Source organism: Acomys russatus, chromosome 5 (assembly GCF_903995435.1).
Source record: "Acomys russatus chromosome 5, mAcoRus1.1, whole genome shotgun sequence".
Classification (NCBI taxonomy): domain Eukaryota; kingdom Metazoa; phylum Chordata; class Mammalia; order Rodentia; family Muridae; genus Acomys; species Acomys russatus.
The window spans coordinates 60,134,960-60,152,339 of record NC_067141.1 but is presented as its reverse complement, the minus strand read 5'-3'; the positions used below and the strand labels follow the sequence as shown (position 1 = coordinate 60,152,339).

Sequence of the window (17,380 nt, the reverse complement as noted above, 5' to 3'; positions counted from 1 at the left end):
GTTTAATAATTTTCCACGTTCACAACTTGTCGCATTTCCTCTTTGGTGAATTGAATCTTTGTGGTCGGTGTATTTTTAATTTTTTTCTTTCCCCATCAGAACCTCTTCCGGTGGCATAGACTCCTACCCCAGGAAGAGCGCGTAGTACAGACAGCCACAGAGCAAGTCAGCTGATTCCACTGACAGGAGCAAAGCGTTACCCTCTAACTACTAGCATTCTAGCCCTTGGTGACTTATTGGCCTTCATACAAAGCACTTAAACCCCATTTTAATTTTGTTTGTTTGTTTATTGTTCATCAAAGCCCGGGGAACTCAGTAGAACAGGCTAGAAAACTGTCCCAGTGGTTTAGAACACACCCTGCCCTTGCAGAAAAACCAACTTCAGTTCCAAGTATCACATCGGATTCTTCGGGACACCCAATCTACAGGATCCTATGCATCGTGCATACATAGGCATCTGCATCCATGTGGGCTTGCCTGTTCTCACATGTGCGCACACACACACACACATACACACACAAATACTGAAAATTATGCAAAACAGATGAAAATCCTTTTAAAATGCAGGTGACAGCCCTCCGAGGATGCTTACTCTGTGTAAGATTGTACATGCTAGCCCACTCATCTCCTCCGTCTTTACTTCCTTCCCAGCTCCCCTCTGTCCCGCCCTTTCAGTTCCATCGAGCTGCGTCACCGTTCACATGCAACACCCATGACCTGTGACCACTTTTTGCAGGTCCCTTGTTCTCCCTGGCGTTTCACCCGTGTCTTTTGTTCTGTTTAGCCCTCTCATCTGGGAATGTTTGTCTGAAGGTATATTCTGGAGACTTGGTGGTGTGTGAAACCACCATCAGCTATTACACTGACATGGAGGAGATCGGGAATTTACTGTCCAGTGCTGCAAATCCCGTGGAGTTTATGTGTCAGGTGAGGCTGTTAGGGAGAGATGCCACCTTTCTAGACACGGGAAATCTACACGGGGGCTATTTAGCTTCAGCCTTGATTGGCAAGAACTAGCTGGATTTTGAAGTCTGACCATCTTCCCTGTTTTCTGCAGGCCTTTAAAATCGTGCCCTACAACACGGAGACACTTGATAAACTGCTCACGGAGTCTCTGAAGAACAACATCCCAGCAAGCGGACTGCACCTCTTTGGGATCAACCAACTGGAAGAAGAAGATATGATGACAAGTAAGTCAACAGTCATTTCAGCCATAGATGGCGAGGCCTGCTGCACACCTGGCCTACGTGCTGTGGGAAGGGCACAAGGTTCTTGTCTGCCAGTGCCAAGGCGAGCAAAAAGATAGGGGATTAAATCAAGTGACATGCATAAGGGTGCTGCTGGCATGACACAGCATGCTCTTTTACAGCATTTTATTTTATTTTTTAGTAAGTAGCAATATAGTAAAAATATAATGATAAAAAGTGAAGCAAGTGCAGAAGCCAGTGACTTAATTATGTACCGTCATCAAGTACGGTGTGCTCTGCATAGTTGTGTCTACCATACTTTTATGTGACTGACAGCCAGCCTAGCAGGTTCATTCTCACCAGCACTGTCACCATCATAGACGGAGCACATTATGCTGTATTCTGATAGCTACAGGATCGCTAGGAGGTAGGAGTTTGTCAACTTCCTTCTAATTTGATAGGACTTCTGTGTCTGAAATGTCACTACATGGCACACGGCTGAGCTCGACTCCCTTCTAAAAACGTGTGTGGTTCTCACGTACCTTCTAGATGGAGTTCAAACTCTTTTGCCTGATAACAAGCCCCTCCCAAGGGGTGTTTCTGCCATTGTTTCTCTCAGCACCTCTCAGTGGTTTTCTGTTCCCGGGTGGTACATGCTTCTCACATCTGTGTCTTGCCAGTCTACTCATAGAGACACCAGTGCTCTGTCCCAGCCTTGGTGACCATTCTCCTGGTGGCTTTCCCTTTATTTCCTCAGGAAGCAAGGCCTTTCCCAATCCTCCAGGAGTCTGTACCACCACTGGCTGCAGGCTCCCTCAGCATGTCGAGCCTTCTGTCCTACAGAGTACCTGCTGTCTGTCTTCTGCACTAGGCTGTCAGCTCAGGGGGTAGCGGGGGAGGGGGCAGGTGCTGGATCTTTGTAGGCTTTAAGCAAACATTTGTAACTTAAGTGAAGGGCAGGCCTTATGTACACACACTGGGGCAGCAATAGAAGCCAGGAGAGACACACCACATGCCTGGGATATCGCCTGGGACACTGCACAGGGTGCCTGGTCTTCCCACTGTGGTACTCAAGTCTCTGACAGGTTACTTTCTGCCAGGCCTTCTGGGGGGGCGGGGTGCATTCACTTCCCTGCTGCCTTTCCTGGTCCTCCTGATGTGGAATGTTTCTATTCTCTGCTGTAAGTGTTTCTATTCTCTTATTCTTAAACCAGAGACTCAGGGGAGAGTATCTCATGGCTGATACACGGGGCTCTTGGGGACATTTTCAGATCTTTCACCCCAAGGGTCACATCCTGGTGAACAGGAAGCTAGGTTCATTGTTTTCGAGAAATGGCAGGGCCAGGCCTGGAGAGATGGCTCAGTGGTGAAATTACTGTCCACACAAGCAAGAGGCCTGGGGTTCAGATCTTCAGAATCCTTAAATGCCAAGTGGCCATGAGGGTCCTATTTGTCACCCTAGTCTCAGGAGGCAGAGACATGATCCAGAGAGGCAGGCTAGCTGTGCTGGGTTTGAGTGAGGGACTCTGCCTCATATGATAAAGTGGAAGAGCAATAGAGGAAGATTTGTGATGTCATCCTGGGCCTCCACATGCATGGGCATTTACATGCACCCCTCACATATGCCTACATACTTAAATACACACGCACACAGGAACCACACCGTACACACATATATGAAAAGAAGAGGAAATAAATAACGCATAAGGTGACAGGCCTAGAAATCAACTTTTATGAAAAGGAGAAATGAAAAGATTTATTCCCTAAATCCCCAACATAAGCCCATTTGTTTTCTTGGCATATTTACAAAATTGGCAATAAGAGATAAGCAGATGGACTTCTTTCTATTTGAATGTTTCTCCCCTTATTTTTATTTTATGTGTATGGGTGTTCGCCTGCATGTATGTCTGTGCATGCGTACGTGGTGCTCTCAGAGGCCAGAGGAGGGTGTTGGATCCTCTGGGACTGGAGTTATGAGGTACCACGTGGGTGCTAGGACTCAGGCCCGGGTCTTCTGGAAGAGCAGCCAGTGCTCTTAACTTCTGAGCCACCTCTCCATCCTGGACCAACTCTCCCTTAATCAGCACAAAACAGTCGTTTCAGACCAGTGTTGAGTGTTGCAGAGAAGAACAAGACGAGACTCCTGTCATACTTTGAGGCTGCCGGTTAAGCCTTTAGAATGAGCTTGGATTGGGCCTAGGAATGTAGCTCAGTGGTGGAGAACTGGCCCAGCGTGTGAAGTCCTGAGTTTGATCCCCTGGCCCTCAGGACAGAAAAGAGGAAAAGGCAACATTTTCTAAGGATTTTCCACTCTAAGGCGGAAGATGTGCTACTAATGACTAGATCTACTACTAATTAAAATACCATTTCCCCCATCATGTGAGTACACGATCTTCAAGGTTTCCCCAAGAGAAGCCATCAGTTCGGTCAGTCAGTCAGGAATCAATGCTTGAGTGCCTACTGCATGCATGCTGAGGCTCAGCAGCTTCACCTCCAGGGGCAAAGGGACCCTGTGGCTGCCTTTTCCCCTTCAGCTAAATTCTCCCTGGCTCCTTTTTAGATCAGAGGGATGAAGAGCTGCCCACCCTCTTGCATTTCGCTGCCAAGTATGGACTGAAGAACCTCACGGCCTTGTTGCTCACCTGTCCAGGGGCTCTCCAGGCATACAGTGTGGCCAACAAGCAGGGCCACTATCCCAACACCATCGCCGAGAAGCACGGCTTCCGGGACCTGCGCCAGTTCATCGACGAGTATGTGGTAAGCTCAAGGTGGGAGAGGCCCTTGTGGTGGAGCACGTGTGGAGTGGTTCCAGGCCTGCCTTTTCATCAAAGACACTGATGTGGATTGTGTCTCTAACACGTTCTCGCGTGTCTCTCTGGCCAAAGTTCAAACGTCTATACCTACTTGGTAGCCATGTGGCTTTGGGTAAACCACAAGTCCCCTCCCCTCTAATTTTACTTTGTGTGTGTGTGTGTGTGTGTATGTGTGTGTGTGTGTGTGTGTGTGTCTGAATGTTTTGCCTGTATGCACACTGCACGCATGCCTGGTGACCCCAGAAGAGGTCACCAGACATCCTAGAAGTTGAGTTACTTGTGTGCCATGGGATCTCTATAGCTACGAGGAGTAGAGCCCGGGTCCTCTGCAAGAACAGCAGGCGCTCTTACCCACTGAGTCATCTTGCTGGCCTCCTCCCATGTCTTCATATGCAGAAGAAACTATCCTAAGAGGTCTGTTCATAGAGTTGTTTCCACACCAAAGGGAACTAACATACATTGACAGGAACTTGCAGAGAGCACGTCTGCCTGCGCCTGATGCTCAGCCCTCTCCCCGCTACCTCCAAGACTCCTTGGCGGCTTGTCTCTAGATGCCGTGCCCACCTTTGGGACCAAGTAAATTGTGTTGATTCTTTAATTAGGTGAGGCCATAATAAGGCTCTACTTTGAGGAGGTAGCAAGTTGGCCAACTTTGAGAGCTCCCTCCCTGCTAGGCCTCTGCTTCGGTCTGAACTTAAGGCAGGTGGGTACACTCAGCCTTCTTGGCAAATTGATCTTGGTCACTGACTTCTGAGTCTTGCTGTGAGTTCAACCTTGCACCATGCCTCGGTTGTATTGCATTCCAAGCATCGCTACCACTCTGTTGGAGGAAGCTGTTCTTGACTCCACTCCCTTTGGGTGTTCCTTCTTTTCAAACTCACAATAGGCACCTGAGATTAGCTCATCTGGCTGTGCCCCAACAAACAAGGAGTCAGACTAATATGATCTTGCTTGCTACTGCCAGACAGGAGTGAGCCTGACGTGTCCTCAGAAACTTAACTCTGCTCTGTGATAGAAAATCCATGAGGCAGTGATGCCAGGGGGCAAAGAGAGGCTTCCCGATGTTTTGGGGGGACTTGTAGGTGTTTCAAACAATCAGAATAGTTTAAGTCTTTGTTTGGGTCCTCCCTGGCATAAATAGGCATAAAGGCACCCACGATCTTAGAGTTTTTACTTGGCTTTACTTTGAAATCACAGATGTGCTAAACACGGGGTGTCATTTTTGGTAAGTCTGTGTTTGGAGTAGTAGCTAAGTAGCTCGGTTAGTCAACAAATGCCCTGTCTCGTTGAATTTTCACCACCCTCCTTTGAAGTGGAAGGGACTAAGACCTTCATCGTATAAATGAGGAAAAGGACATAGATAGCCAAGGTAATTGTGCCTAGGGCTTTTCACACTGGTAAAGGTGGAGATAGGATTTGAACCTAGTTCCATACTATATAGGGCTCGGTATCCTGCTCTGCATAGCAGGGGAAGTTAACGTGTTATTTTTAGAGTGCCTTGAGCTTTAATCTGAGTCACACTTCTCATATTGTGACTCCTAGCTAAGTCACCTTCCACCAATGCATCCTTAGCCTTGCTGCCAAAGGTTGTCCCTGCTCGTGGCCTGTGACAACAGCTCTCAACCTGGGGCTCAAATGATCCTTTCACAGGGGTCACCTAAGACCACTGGGGAACACAGATATTTACATTATGATTTATAACAGTAGTAAAAACCATAGTTATGAAGTAGCAATGAGAATAATTTATGGTCGGGAGTCACAACAACACGAGGAACTATATTAAAGGGGCACAGCATCAGGAAGGTTGAGAACCAGTGGCCTCTAAGGAGTGTTATTTAGTTGTTATTAATTTGCCAAATGCTAAACCTGGAGTTCCAAACACTAAGAAACTGTTACTCAATTCATTTGGGTGTCACCAGGAAACTAGCACACTGTCAGTCAAAGGTGACCTCTGTCAGGAGTCCATGGTGAGAAGGAAGCTTCTCTGTGGTTTGAACCTGGGGTAAGGATTGTGACACACCATAGAGTGTGGCCAGGAAAAGTTGTTCAGAGGTTGCAAGGAAGTTGTCCCTGAGTCTCATATCACCTGGAGGCAGAGGGACGGGGGTGAGGTGCGGATGGGGGTGGAGGGGGGGGAGCCTGTCTGACGTCAGGGCCTGGGGACATCTAGGATGTTGAAACTGGGGGGAGAAAACCCTAGAAATTGTCAGTCACTTGGGTGAACCTTCTAGAAGGCACAGGAATGAAGACGTCCAGTGGGGACTCCTGGTTGCGCATGTGCAGGAACATCTTAGCATCTGCGTGGCTCCTTGTATCATTTGAGCACCCACTGAGGCGTAGTAAGAGGGTCAAAACCAAGATTGTAAGCCCTGAATGGAAGACCAGATTTTTCTGAGTTTTGTTTTGTTTCTTTTAAATCTATAAATGAGGGAGAGTCATGTGCCTTCCAAAGGAGGACAGTTGCAGGTGTGTACCCAGTGTGGAAAGAGAAAGGGGCCTGAGGCCTGGCTCCCCAGAGCTCTCTGCCAGGTGGGGAATGCCAATACTCGTTAACAGCTATAACCCGGCTCCTTGACTCCCTTTGCCCATTTGAAGCCCATGGGGGCTAGCCAGGTTCCCCAGTGTGCACTGAGCCTGTCTTCCCTTGCAGGAGACTGCGGACATGCTAAAGAGTCACATTAAAGAGGTGTTGATGCACGGCGAGGAGGCTGATGATGTGTACGAGTCCATGGCCCACCTGTCCACAGACCTGCTCATGAAGTGCTCCCTCAACCCTGGCTGTGACGAGGAGCTGTATGAGTCCATGGCTGCCTTTGCCCCAGAAGCCACAGAAGACCTCTGTAAGTAGCTCGGCCTGCCTCTGCTTCCATCCTGTTGCTAGGAAATGGCTTTCCTCATTTTAGCCCCAAGTGGGAAAGCCCCTGATCACCTCTGCAACAGCCCCGGTGAAGAATGGCAACGGGCACCGGGGCTGCAGTCATGTGTCATAACAACCAGAGCCTTTCTCCCAACTTCCTCCACCTCTTGCCTGGAAGTCACTAGTCCTCACAGCATGGCCTTGTGATCAAGAATCTCGCAGCCCTACCAGTCCTGGTGGGCCCTTCTCATAACAAGTGTTTTACAATGCCCCCATCTACTGTCTAACGCACAGGTTGTGTGTGCTATAACCTACCCGCACGTGAAACCCTCTGGCTTTCTTACACTGCCCCAATTGAACTGTAGGAGAAAAATGAGTGGAGAAGACATGCTCAGGCATGCCTGCATGTGAAGAGATACGGAGTAGCCCTGTGCAGGCAACTACACTCAGAGCCATCACTGTGTTATAGTCTCATATGTTCACTGACACATGTCTGTTGCTTGGTAACTCAAGTACCTATAGCAGTGTTGGTGTTGGCACCTGCATTTTCGTAAGTGATAAAACAAACCTCTCTTTACAACATTATCTAATTTGAGTTTTTGGAAAATCCAATGTATAAAAGAAGTGAATGTATAGAACAAATCTAGGTATGGGGTGTGTGTGTGTGTGTGTGTGTGTGTGTGTGTGTACAGGGTAGTGCATGTGTGGGCGTATGTGCATGTGTGCATGTGTCTGTGGAAGCCAGTGGTCTCTTTGGAGACAGGGTCTTTCTTGGAACTCAGTGGGGGGTTCGCTGCTTGTTAGGACTGTCTGAGCAGCAAGCTCTTGGGTCTGTCTGTCTCTGGCCCCTCTTGAGAGGGACACGGATGCAAGAGACCACATCCTCCTTTTATGAGTTCTCTAGGGAACTAGACTCAGGGCCTCATGTTTTCACAGCAAGCACGTTACCAACTGAGCCATCTCCTCAGCTTGGCAGCTTAGTTTCCACTGCAGCCGCTTCCTCCATGGCAGTGGCAACCCAAAACACCCTCACAGATCATCAGAGCACCTGTTAGGGGGCAAGTGCGCCACCCTTCAGAGAAATTGATCTAAATGAGATTGGATTTCAGAGCACAGGCTGGTGGGGAGGCAGGTGGACACAGCTGCACCCCACACACACCCCAGCCCCGAGCTTCATTGACGTGTTACTGTCATGTACTATGAAGTGAGAAGCGCTCTGAAATGCTGCCCAGGACTCAGCACTCTTTCCCTCAGGGTCTGCTTAATAGATTCGAGAAAGACAAGATAAATACCCACCGACACTTCAGTGTTATGGATGGGGCACTTCTGGGATGGCTAGGCTGAGTACTGCCATTCCTTCAGGACTGGCAGGGAAGGGAGCCAGCCTGATTTTCCCATGTGTGGGCTTATGGGAAAGCCAACCCCAGGAGGAGGCCTTAGAGTAGGAGGCACAGGCTGACTGGGAGCCTGAGGTGCTGTAGAGTCCCCTTCTGACACCTTTAGGGAGAAGGAGAGGCACACCTGGAGGCGCCTCACAAATGAGCCCCCCACATCCTCCCCACAGCGCCCCCCAACCCCCCCACCCCACCGTCTGAGGAGAGAGGCTTGGCCCTCACCAGCCACACCCTTTATCTCACTGAATTCTTATGGTATCCGAACTGATGCCATTGCTTCCTGCTGTCAGACAACGAGGAAACAGACACAGAGAGGTTAACGTCCCCCAAATGCCACAGCCGACATTCTATAGAGCACACGTTTCATATCTTTTTAACCGAGGCCAGAATTTTGTCTGTAACATGAGACATTTTAGATCCGGTCACCTTTAGCAAACCTCTCTGGTTCCAAGGCTGGTTCCCCTATCTGCAGATCCAGGAACTAGCTAACAAAACAGCCCAAGGCTATTCATGCCTCTAATTCCAGCACTCGGGTGGAGGCGGTAGGATCAAGATCAGCCTGGGTTACAAGCAGACCTTGTCCCAATTACAAAACAACACCCCCCAAAAAACAAACAAGACACCCCAGCTCCTGACACCCCCTGCCCTCACATGTCTGCTCACCCGCTTTCATAGCAGGTGTTCCTAGGAGCATTTCCATTGCAATAACTTGATTCTTCCCCCCAGGGCGTTGGCAGTACAGTGGGACCAAATCTGTCTTTTTCCACTTTAGAACAGGGACTCGTTCACAAAACCACCAGCAGGACCCTCTGGGAATCCAATGAGAATTCCCTGCTGACCGACAGTGCCTGTTGGAGGTCTTCATTGGCACTGTTCCCCCAACCCCAGGACGCTACAAAATGTGGTTCTTGGGATGGATATTGTGGAGGACAAGGCTTTAGGCCAGCTACCTGCACACAAACCTACTCTTTTCCTGCTTGGATTCAGGAAAGGGTATAATGAGGGCTTCTCAGCCAAAGGGAGCCCCAGATAGCCACTAGGTGGGAAGGCCACAGGGGAGCTCCCAGTGTTCAGTGAAGGGGAGCCCGGAGGAAGTGCTGGGGGTCTGACCTGGGCATTATGGCTCTCTTCCACTCCCTCACTTCCCTGAGCAGCACCCTCACCTCCACTAACACACTGTTACACATGCCCTTAGCACATACATTCCCTCTCTCTCTCTCTCTCTCTCTGTCTTTAGTTTAGATATGCTGCCACCAGGTGGTAGCTGTGTGTCTCTGTTATTGTAGCCCGTCGTGTTTTTGGTTTTGTTTTTTGTTTTGTCTGCTTGAGCGACACCTAGACTCCTTAACAAAGCCCAAATTCCACCACAGCACCTGCTTATTTCTCGTTTCTTCATAAGTTTTTCACCTACCCCCTCGTTCAACAAGTTCTTACCAACTCTTTCCTGAGGATAAGTGACACAGTGCCATGTGATAAACATCTAGGAAATACGCTGCCATGAGCCCTGCCCTCCAGAGTCTGCATGCCAGGGACTCCACTACAAGCAGCTCCCATGGATCTGCTCCCACATGACAAGGATGCTTTGCTCGCCGTGTACAAAGCCACAGACCGGACTTGCTCCTCCTTCTCGCCTTGGCATTTCTGCCCCACTTTCCTCATTGCCAGTACCAGATATCACCCCTTTACCCCTGCGATTTCACGTTGTCCTTTTCTTCTGCATGTCTGTTTGTCTGTCTTTCCTTTGTTCTCTCCTTCCCACCGCTCCTCCATCCGTGGGTGGCAAGTTGGGCTTTTAAGTTGACGTCATCAGTCACACCACCCCATCCTACTCGGGTACACATGGGACCAGCTGGATCTCATCTCATGTCATCATCAGGTCTTACTGTGTGCTCCCCGTGCTGAGACTCCTTGTGTGGCCACAAAAGATACTTTCTGGAGGGTAGAAGTGGGGTCTTACTTGTTGGCCTTTAGGATTGGAAAGCATTTCTAGAACAATCTTTTAGTAGCTGGTGTTTTCTCTGCTTCATGTTACATTAGCATGTAATTAGCATGTAATCTGGATGGAGTGAGTGTCCCCTGCAGCTAAGTGATCTAGACCAAAGTTCTGTCCCAAGAGGAGGATCACACAGGTTTCTTTGGGAATTTGTGAACTGCCGTCAATTTGTTTCCCAATTAAATGCCAGCTGGGGTGTTTTGTCACCGTCAGCGCGAGCTTCTTGCATTCCAGAAATGGACCCTGGGAGACTGACTCCACAGCACGTGTTGAGAGCCGGCAGCCCTCCTTCAGGAGGAGACTGTGGCCCAGCACTGCTTTCTTGTTCTTCTTGTTTTTCTTCTGCTGAAATGAAAGAACTTTGCACTTTTTCCTTAGACCAGCGGGTTTCGACACATTTCGGTTTATTTTTAACTGGCAAGTGGTGAAGGCTGAGGGCTTGGAATCTGAATCACAGACCTTGAACACCCAGCAATGCGAGAATGCATTGTTTTCCCACTTCATAGAATCCCTTTGGCTGCAAACAGAGTCCCTTTGCCCGCAGACTTTCCAGTGCTTCGGGTCACTTCGGTACTACTTGCTGTCCACCTGGCTTCTGGATACAAGGCGTTTTCAAGACCTGGTGTCTTACTGATTGTGATTGCCAAACAGCTAGGCACCTTTTACTATAGCAAACGCAGTACCTATTCCCTGCCTAGGCTTATTGCTTACTATTGGTCTGGCAAATCATGTTTTAAAAATGATGTATGCCAGTGTCGGCTGGCCACTACTAAGTGCCTGGGTGCTGTGCTGAGTAGGATTTGAGGGCAGAGAGAATGCTGGGATTAATGGTGGCTATCATGACTACAGACGAAGGCATGGAGGCCTATGTACGCATCTGTTGTTTGTGGCCCAATTCAAGATTTATATGTTCAATTAAGTCTAAGGAGAAGCACCTTGTTTAGAATGTGAGGACAGAAAGTCTTACTGGAACTTTGGTTAAGGGGTACACACATCATCCAGGGGGACCACAAAGGCCAGTGTCCACGTCACACAAGCTTTCCCAGTCTGTGAAGCGCAATGGACTTCCTCCAGTGAGCCACAATCCTAGTTCCCTCCCCAGCCCCACATGGGAAGAGATTCACAGCAGCCTGGGAAGCCGAGTGATGTTCCCACTGCTTGGCTGTGATTCACACACATGTGGTGCGGGGAGTCAGGGCTTGCCAGTCAGCTGTCCTTGAGATAAGGAGACTAGCCTGGCTTCTCTCTCTGAGTCTGGTATAACTACAGATGTTCTTAAGAGTAAAAGAGGGAACCAGAGGACAGAAGAGATGGATGGCCAAGCTTTCTGTCTGGCATTGCTAGCTTTGAAGGGGTGGGGGCTGGGGCCAAGGCATGCAGAAAACCCCTGGATCCTGGGGAGAGCAAGGAAACATATACTGTTTTGGTCTTCCGTAAAGGAATGTGGCCCAGATAAAACCTTGAATTTGGCCAACAGGACTCACTTTGACTTCTGAACCACACAGCTATAGGACAATGCGTTTATGGTGTGTTAGTGGTAGTTGGTCTCAGTAGCCTCAGAACTAAGATGCCTCAGAGTGGGAATAAAAGCTAGGAATTTGGCGTCTTGCACTCTTTCTATGCATTTGTAAACACTGTTTTAGTCACCTCACACAGCCATCCTATGGGGTAGGTAGGCCCTGTGGTTTGTAACCTGTGGTTTGTAATGTGTTTCAAGTGACCTACCCAAGGACATAGAACTAGTAAGAGTTAGAGGCAGGATTTGAACATAAGGCTTCAAGATACCAGAGGCCATTCCACAATGCCAAGCTGTCTTGGTGCCCAGTAGCCGGTCTTCCAAGCCTCTGTTGCTCGCTGGGTTTCAGCTGCTGCCTTTCTCTGACATAGCTTTGTCAATGAAGCTATTTGGCTGGCTCCTGCCCTTTCCTGCCTTCTCCTGGGTCTGCATACTTCCTTCATCCCTAAACCCTTGCTTCCTCTTGTTGTCTGGTCAATTCTCCGCAAATCCTCTGACTTCAGGCTTTGTCCCTACCGATGATGCTAGTTACACAGGATGGATCCAGCATGGGCTCAAGAGCTCCACCTAGTGGTCACTACCCATCACACTCATAAAATGAAAGCCGCAAGGCATTTGGGTGTTCTGGGACCTTAAATAAAGAAAATGCCTGGCAAACCAAGTCAGATTTCCACACATGAGCTATTGTAAGGATTTGCATTCGTTGTATTTAGGCCTCACTCAATCCTTAACTATACACACAGTATTCTTATAGGTAAGTATGGTTAAGGCATGATGTTTGGGATCATGGTTGAGAATTCAAATATTGTGATAAATACACTCTCAAACTCATTTTGGAGGTAGAAGGCCTGCATTAAGACAAACTTATTCTTTTAAAAGAAAGACAAAAATGGGAGTGGGAAATAGGCAATGGCAGAGTGCTCGCCTAGCATGTGTGAGGTCCTGGGTTCAGTCCCAGCCTCTCAATAAAAGAGGCAAGAATAGACAGGTGGGCTTATATCGAATTGAGAAGTTTCTATATAGCAAAGAAAAATAAGATTGAAGAGAAATCCATAGGATGGGAGTGAATTGTCATCTGCTAAAGGATTAGTGTCAGGGGCTGGGGAGATACTCAGTGGGTGAGAGCATGTGTGGTCCTTCAGATGACCTGACTTTGGTTCTCAACAGGCCCGGGTGGCTCACAACCTTCTGTGATTCCAGCTCTTGATGAAATCCAGTGGCCTCTTCTGGCACCTGCATACACGTGCACTTCCCAAGACACACACACACATAAATAAAATTAAATATTTGAAAAAACAGCATTTAGGTGTGGTGTTGCACACCTCTAACCCCAGCATTTGGGAGGCAGAGGCGGGTGGATCTCTGTGAGTTCAGGGACAGCCTGGTCTACAGAGTGAGCTCCAGAACAGCCAGGGGCTACATGCAGAGCGCCTGTATCTAAAACATATGAAGGATTCAGATAACTCAGCAGGGGAAAAAAACCCCAACAACCCTGAAACTGATCAGAAATTAGCAATGTAGACTTTTCTTTTTAAAAATATGCAAACTGCTAGCAAATATATGAAAATGCTCAACATGACTCACCAGGGAAATGTACATCAAAACCATAGTGAGGTACCATTTCAGTCCAGTTAGAGTGGCTGGAGTTAAAAAAAAAAAAGAAAGAAAGAAAGAAAGAAAAGACCAGCAAAAAATATTAGCAAGGATTCAAAGAAAGGGGAAGTCGTAGATGCTGTTGGGGCAGCCATTATGGAAACTAGTGTGGAGATTTCTCAAAAGCTAAGCATGACCCAGCAGCCCCATTCCTGAGTAAAGCTCTCCGGGGGAAACAAAATCTGGCTTTGAGGGTGATATGTGCATTCGCATGTTTATTGCATCCCTGTTGACAGTCAGCACTGTCCAGAATTACCCAGGGACCCATCACTGCACGAGTGGATAAAGAAAGCATGGTATATGTACACAGTGGAGAGTCAGCTAGCTACCCATAAAATGGGATTCTGTCATTTGTGTCCTCATGGTCGGGATGAAGGACTTTATACTAGATGAAATAAACAAGCAATACAAGGATAACGGGCACTGAAATACAGTTATAGGGGCACAAATTTTGCTGTTCTGGTCAGTAAGGTGCCTACAGTTTATAAAATTTATTGTATATTTTACAAAGAACTAAAAGAAGTTCTGAGACTCTCAAGACAAATAAATAATAACTGTTTGGTGAGATGGAGTTGTTAATTAACCTGATTCACACTTTAATGTATACCGTGAATATGTGTCAAGTTATCATTGTGTGAACTGAGAGTGCTATAATTCCAGCACTTGGGAGACAAGAGGACAAGAAGTTCAAGGTTATCCTCTGCTATGTAGTAGATTCAAGGCCAGCCACAGCTACATAAAACCTAAAACGGCAGCCACCATGAGCGCTTGCTGCTCTTCTGCTATTCCAGACGTCCTGGGTCCTGTTTTCAGCACCCATGTCAAGCAGCTCACAGCTAGCTACCTGTGACTCCAGCTCCAGGAGACCTGATGCCCAATTCTGGTCGCTGTGGCACCCATGCATGCATGTCACACACACAAACACACACTAATAATAATAATAAATTAAAAAAATAAACATTAACAAATAAAAATAGTCTGGAAAGATGGCTCATCTGTTAAAGGCTAAGGTTCACAACAAAGATCATAAAAATAAGTCTTAAAAAAAAAACTAAATTATCACTGTGTACCCCATAAAGATATATAAACTATTGTGTAATATTTTTTCCTAAGTTCAATCTTTAATGCCATGAAAAAATAATTTTTGTGGTACCGGGAATCAAACCCACAGTTCTACACATGCTAGGCAAACTGTCTGCCAATAAGCTACATCCCAAACCAGGAGAAATTCTTAACGTGTAAATAGAATCTTCTAATTTGAATTGCCCTTTGCTTAGGGTCTCAGCCTGGGTATAGAGTTTAATAACAAGAATAATAGTCAGAAAGCTCTCATCTAGCCCTTCATACATGCCAGGCACTGTGCCATGCTTTTGGCAGGCTTCTCAGGCGATGCTCACCACGAGCCTACAAGAGCTGTGCTGCCGCCACCACCATTTTACACAGACAGGGAAAGAGAAGCTGAGCAGCTTGAAATGAGTGGACCCAGGATAATGATGGCCAAAGTTAATAAAAACACTTTCCATTTCCTTTTCTGCATGAGAATTTGACCTTTGTTTGACTTCCTAGCTTTGTTACCCTGGTAACCCGATAAGAACCAAATGTCAACTGTGTTTCTAGGCAACATTACCTAGGATTAGAATGACCCCTGATTGGTCACAGATCTGGATCTGGGAGGAGCTGTACACAACTGTAAATACTAGCGAAGGACCTGTGTTCTGAGTCTCTGTGGGGGCGATGGTAGTTTCTCTCCTGTGTCTCTTGTGGGGACCCTGGAGGATGCAGCTCTTGAGATGAGAAGTGTGCTTTTGTGGGTACCGGTCCTTTCTCCTGGGTAGTCCTTTCCCCTGCCTGCTGTGGCTCTCCAGTACCGCGATTGCTGAGTTAAGACACGCTTTCTTGCTTCTGTGATGCTGACCTGTGCCAAACAAAGTTGTCTTGTGGGTGTGAATGTTTTCCCAGAGCAGTGGATCTCAACCTTCCTTTAATACAGCTCCGCATGTTGTGGCGACCCCCAACCATAAAGTTATTTTGTTGCTACTTCATGACTGTAATTTTGCTACTGTTACAAATAGTGATGTAAATATCTGAGAGGCAGGATATCTACTCTGTGTCATCCCCAAAGGAGTGAAGACCCAGAGGTTGAGAACCATTGTGCTAAACCATAAAAGACTAGTTGGTGCCTGGCTTCTGGTGTGATGTCATATGAGACATAGAGAGAGAGGAGGAGAGAGAGAGAGAGAGAGAGAGAGAGAGAGAGAGAGAGAGAGAGGAGAGAAGAGAGGAGAGAGAGAGAGAAGAAGAAGAAGAAGAAGAAGAAGAAGAAGAAGAAGAAGAAGAAGAAGAAGAAGAAGAAGAAGAAGAGAAGAGAAAGGAGAGAGGAGTGAGGAGAGAGAAGAGAGAGAAAGAAGGGGAGAGGGGGGAGAGGGAGAGGGAGGAAGAGGCAGTGGGAGAAACAAGACAGGCACAATTGTGATCTGATACCCGAGCTTCCAGTTGTCCTGCTCCACTCTGTCAGGGAGGCCCAAGGAGGCTGACATTTGGCAAAGCCTAGTTTTCTGCTTCCAAAGTCAGACTCTTAAGGATCAGGAAAGCGTGTAGAAAGTAAAGCAGATTGGATTTTCTTGGGTTGTTCATTAGTCCCACCTCCATCATTCTGCCCACATGAGAGGCTGCTCTGCAGGTTACGAGATGGAACGTGCTTATCTTGATAGCATAGCGGGACAGAGAGGGGCTCAGCAGAAGGAGGGTCGTCCCGATGTGTCGTGCTTGCTTGCTTTTGCCGCTGAAGTCCACCCCTCTGCTTGTGTGTTCCTCTCCCCAGAAAGAGTTTTATTTTGGAGCTGGTGTTAAAGTTCAGTGGTGAGCACTCAGCTCAGCGGTGAGCACTCAGTTATGATGTCCAAGGCCCTGCGCTTGCTGCTTGGCACTGGGCGGGGCGGGGGCCACGGGGAGGGAATGACCTTGCACTGCTTTTATATTTAGAGAAAAACTGCAGAATACCAAAGTTCATGCATTTCTTTCCTCACATCACCTAACACTAGCATCTTTGTCATCCAAAGTCCAAAGATTCCAGAGAGGCAATGACACTCGTGTCTTTCTGTCTGAACTAAGAGGCCTGTTCCGGTTTCACCAGTTCCTACCACTGATGGTTCCTCTCCTGCCTCACGGTCCCCATCAGTTGTTGTGACCCACAGTTTGCTCCTCCGTCCCTTCCTGTTTGGGACAGTTCTCAGGCTCTCTCAGTCCCAGACCCCTTGATTACTTTGTAAATGCTCAATTTGGATGTGCCACTGCTTTCTATGGTTGGACTATGGCTGTGAAATTATTATTATTTGGGAGACGATATGCTAACATAAGCAGTGCCATAAAGTTCATTTATTTTTTAGGTAGGCAAAATAAATCCTTAAAATATAACAAAGGCACCAGTGAAATGGCTTCTCTATTGCTTGTCCCCATAGCCCCAGGTCCTAGGAAGAGTCTTCATTACTTGTATCTCCTTTCAGCAAATTGTGTTTGTGCACGTATAAAAAAAAAAAAAAAAAAAAAAAAAAAAAAAAAAAAAAAAACCACACACACACACACACATATTAAAATAAAAATTTACTTTTCCTCCTAAAGGTAGCATATTAATGATCGAAAATATAGTTTGGAATATTAAGATTTGTTTTGGTTTGTTTTTATGAGCTAGGGTCTCTCTCTATAGCTCTGGCTGTCCTGGAACTCATTATATAGACTAGGCTGACCTTGAACTCACAGAGCTCTGCCTCCCTCTGCAGGGAGTAAAGTCTCTGATTCTCTTGGTATATTAGAATTGTCAATAATATATATTGAGGATTTAAGGACTAGATCTTGTGATCCTGCATATAGTCTTCTTCAGCTGCCTGGAGCTCAGACACCCTCACCCCTTCTGCAAAGGCAACCATTATCAGGAATGCAATAGCACTCCTAGTATTTTTGTGCCAGCTTC

At 47.3% G+C, this 17,380-nt stretch overlaps 1 protein-coding gene across 1 annotated transcript in view; it reads left to right on the top strand.

Moving 5' to 3' along the window:
- The window catches only part of Pik3ap1 (phosphoinositide-3-kinase adaptor protein 1), a 105,594-nt gene that overhangs the window by 53,748 nt on the left and 34,466 nt on the right, over positions 1-17,380 (top strand). Inside the window, exons 5-8 of the mRNA XM_051146541.1 lie at positions 785-927; positions 1,058-1,190; positions 3,748-3,944; positions 6,651-6,840. Coding sequence (XP_051002498.1) covers positions 785-927; positions 1,058-1,190; positions 3,748-3,944; positions 6,651-6,840 — 663 coding nt within the window. The remainder of the gene's footprint in view (positions 1-784; positions 928-1,057; positions 1,191-3,747; positions 3,945-6,650; positions 6,841-17,380) is intronic.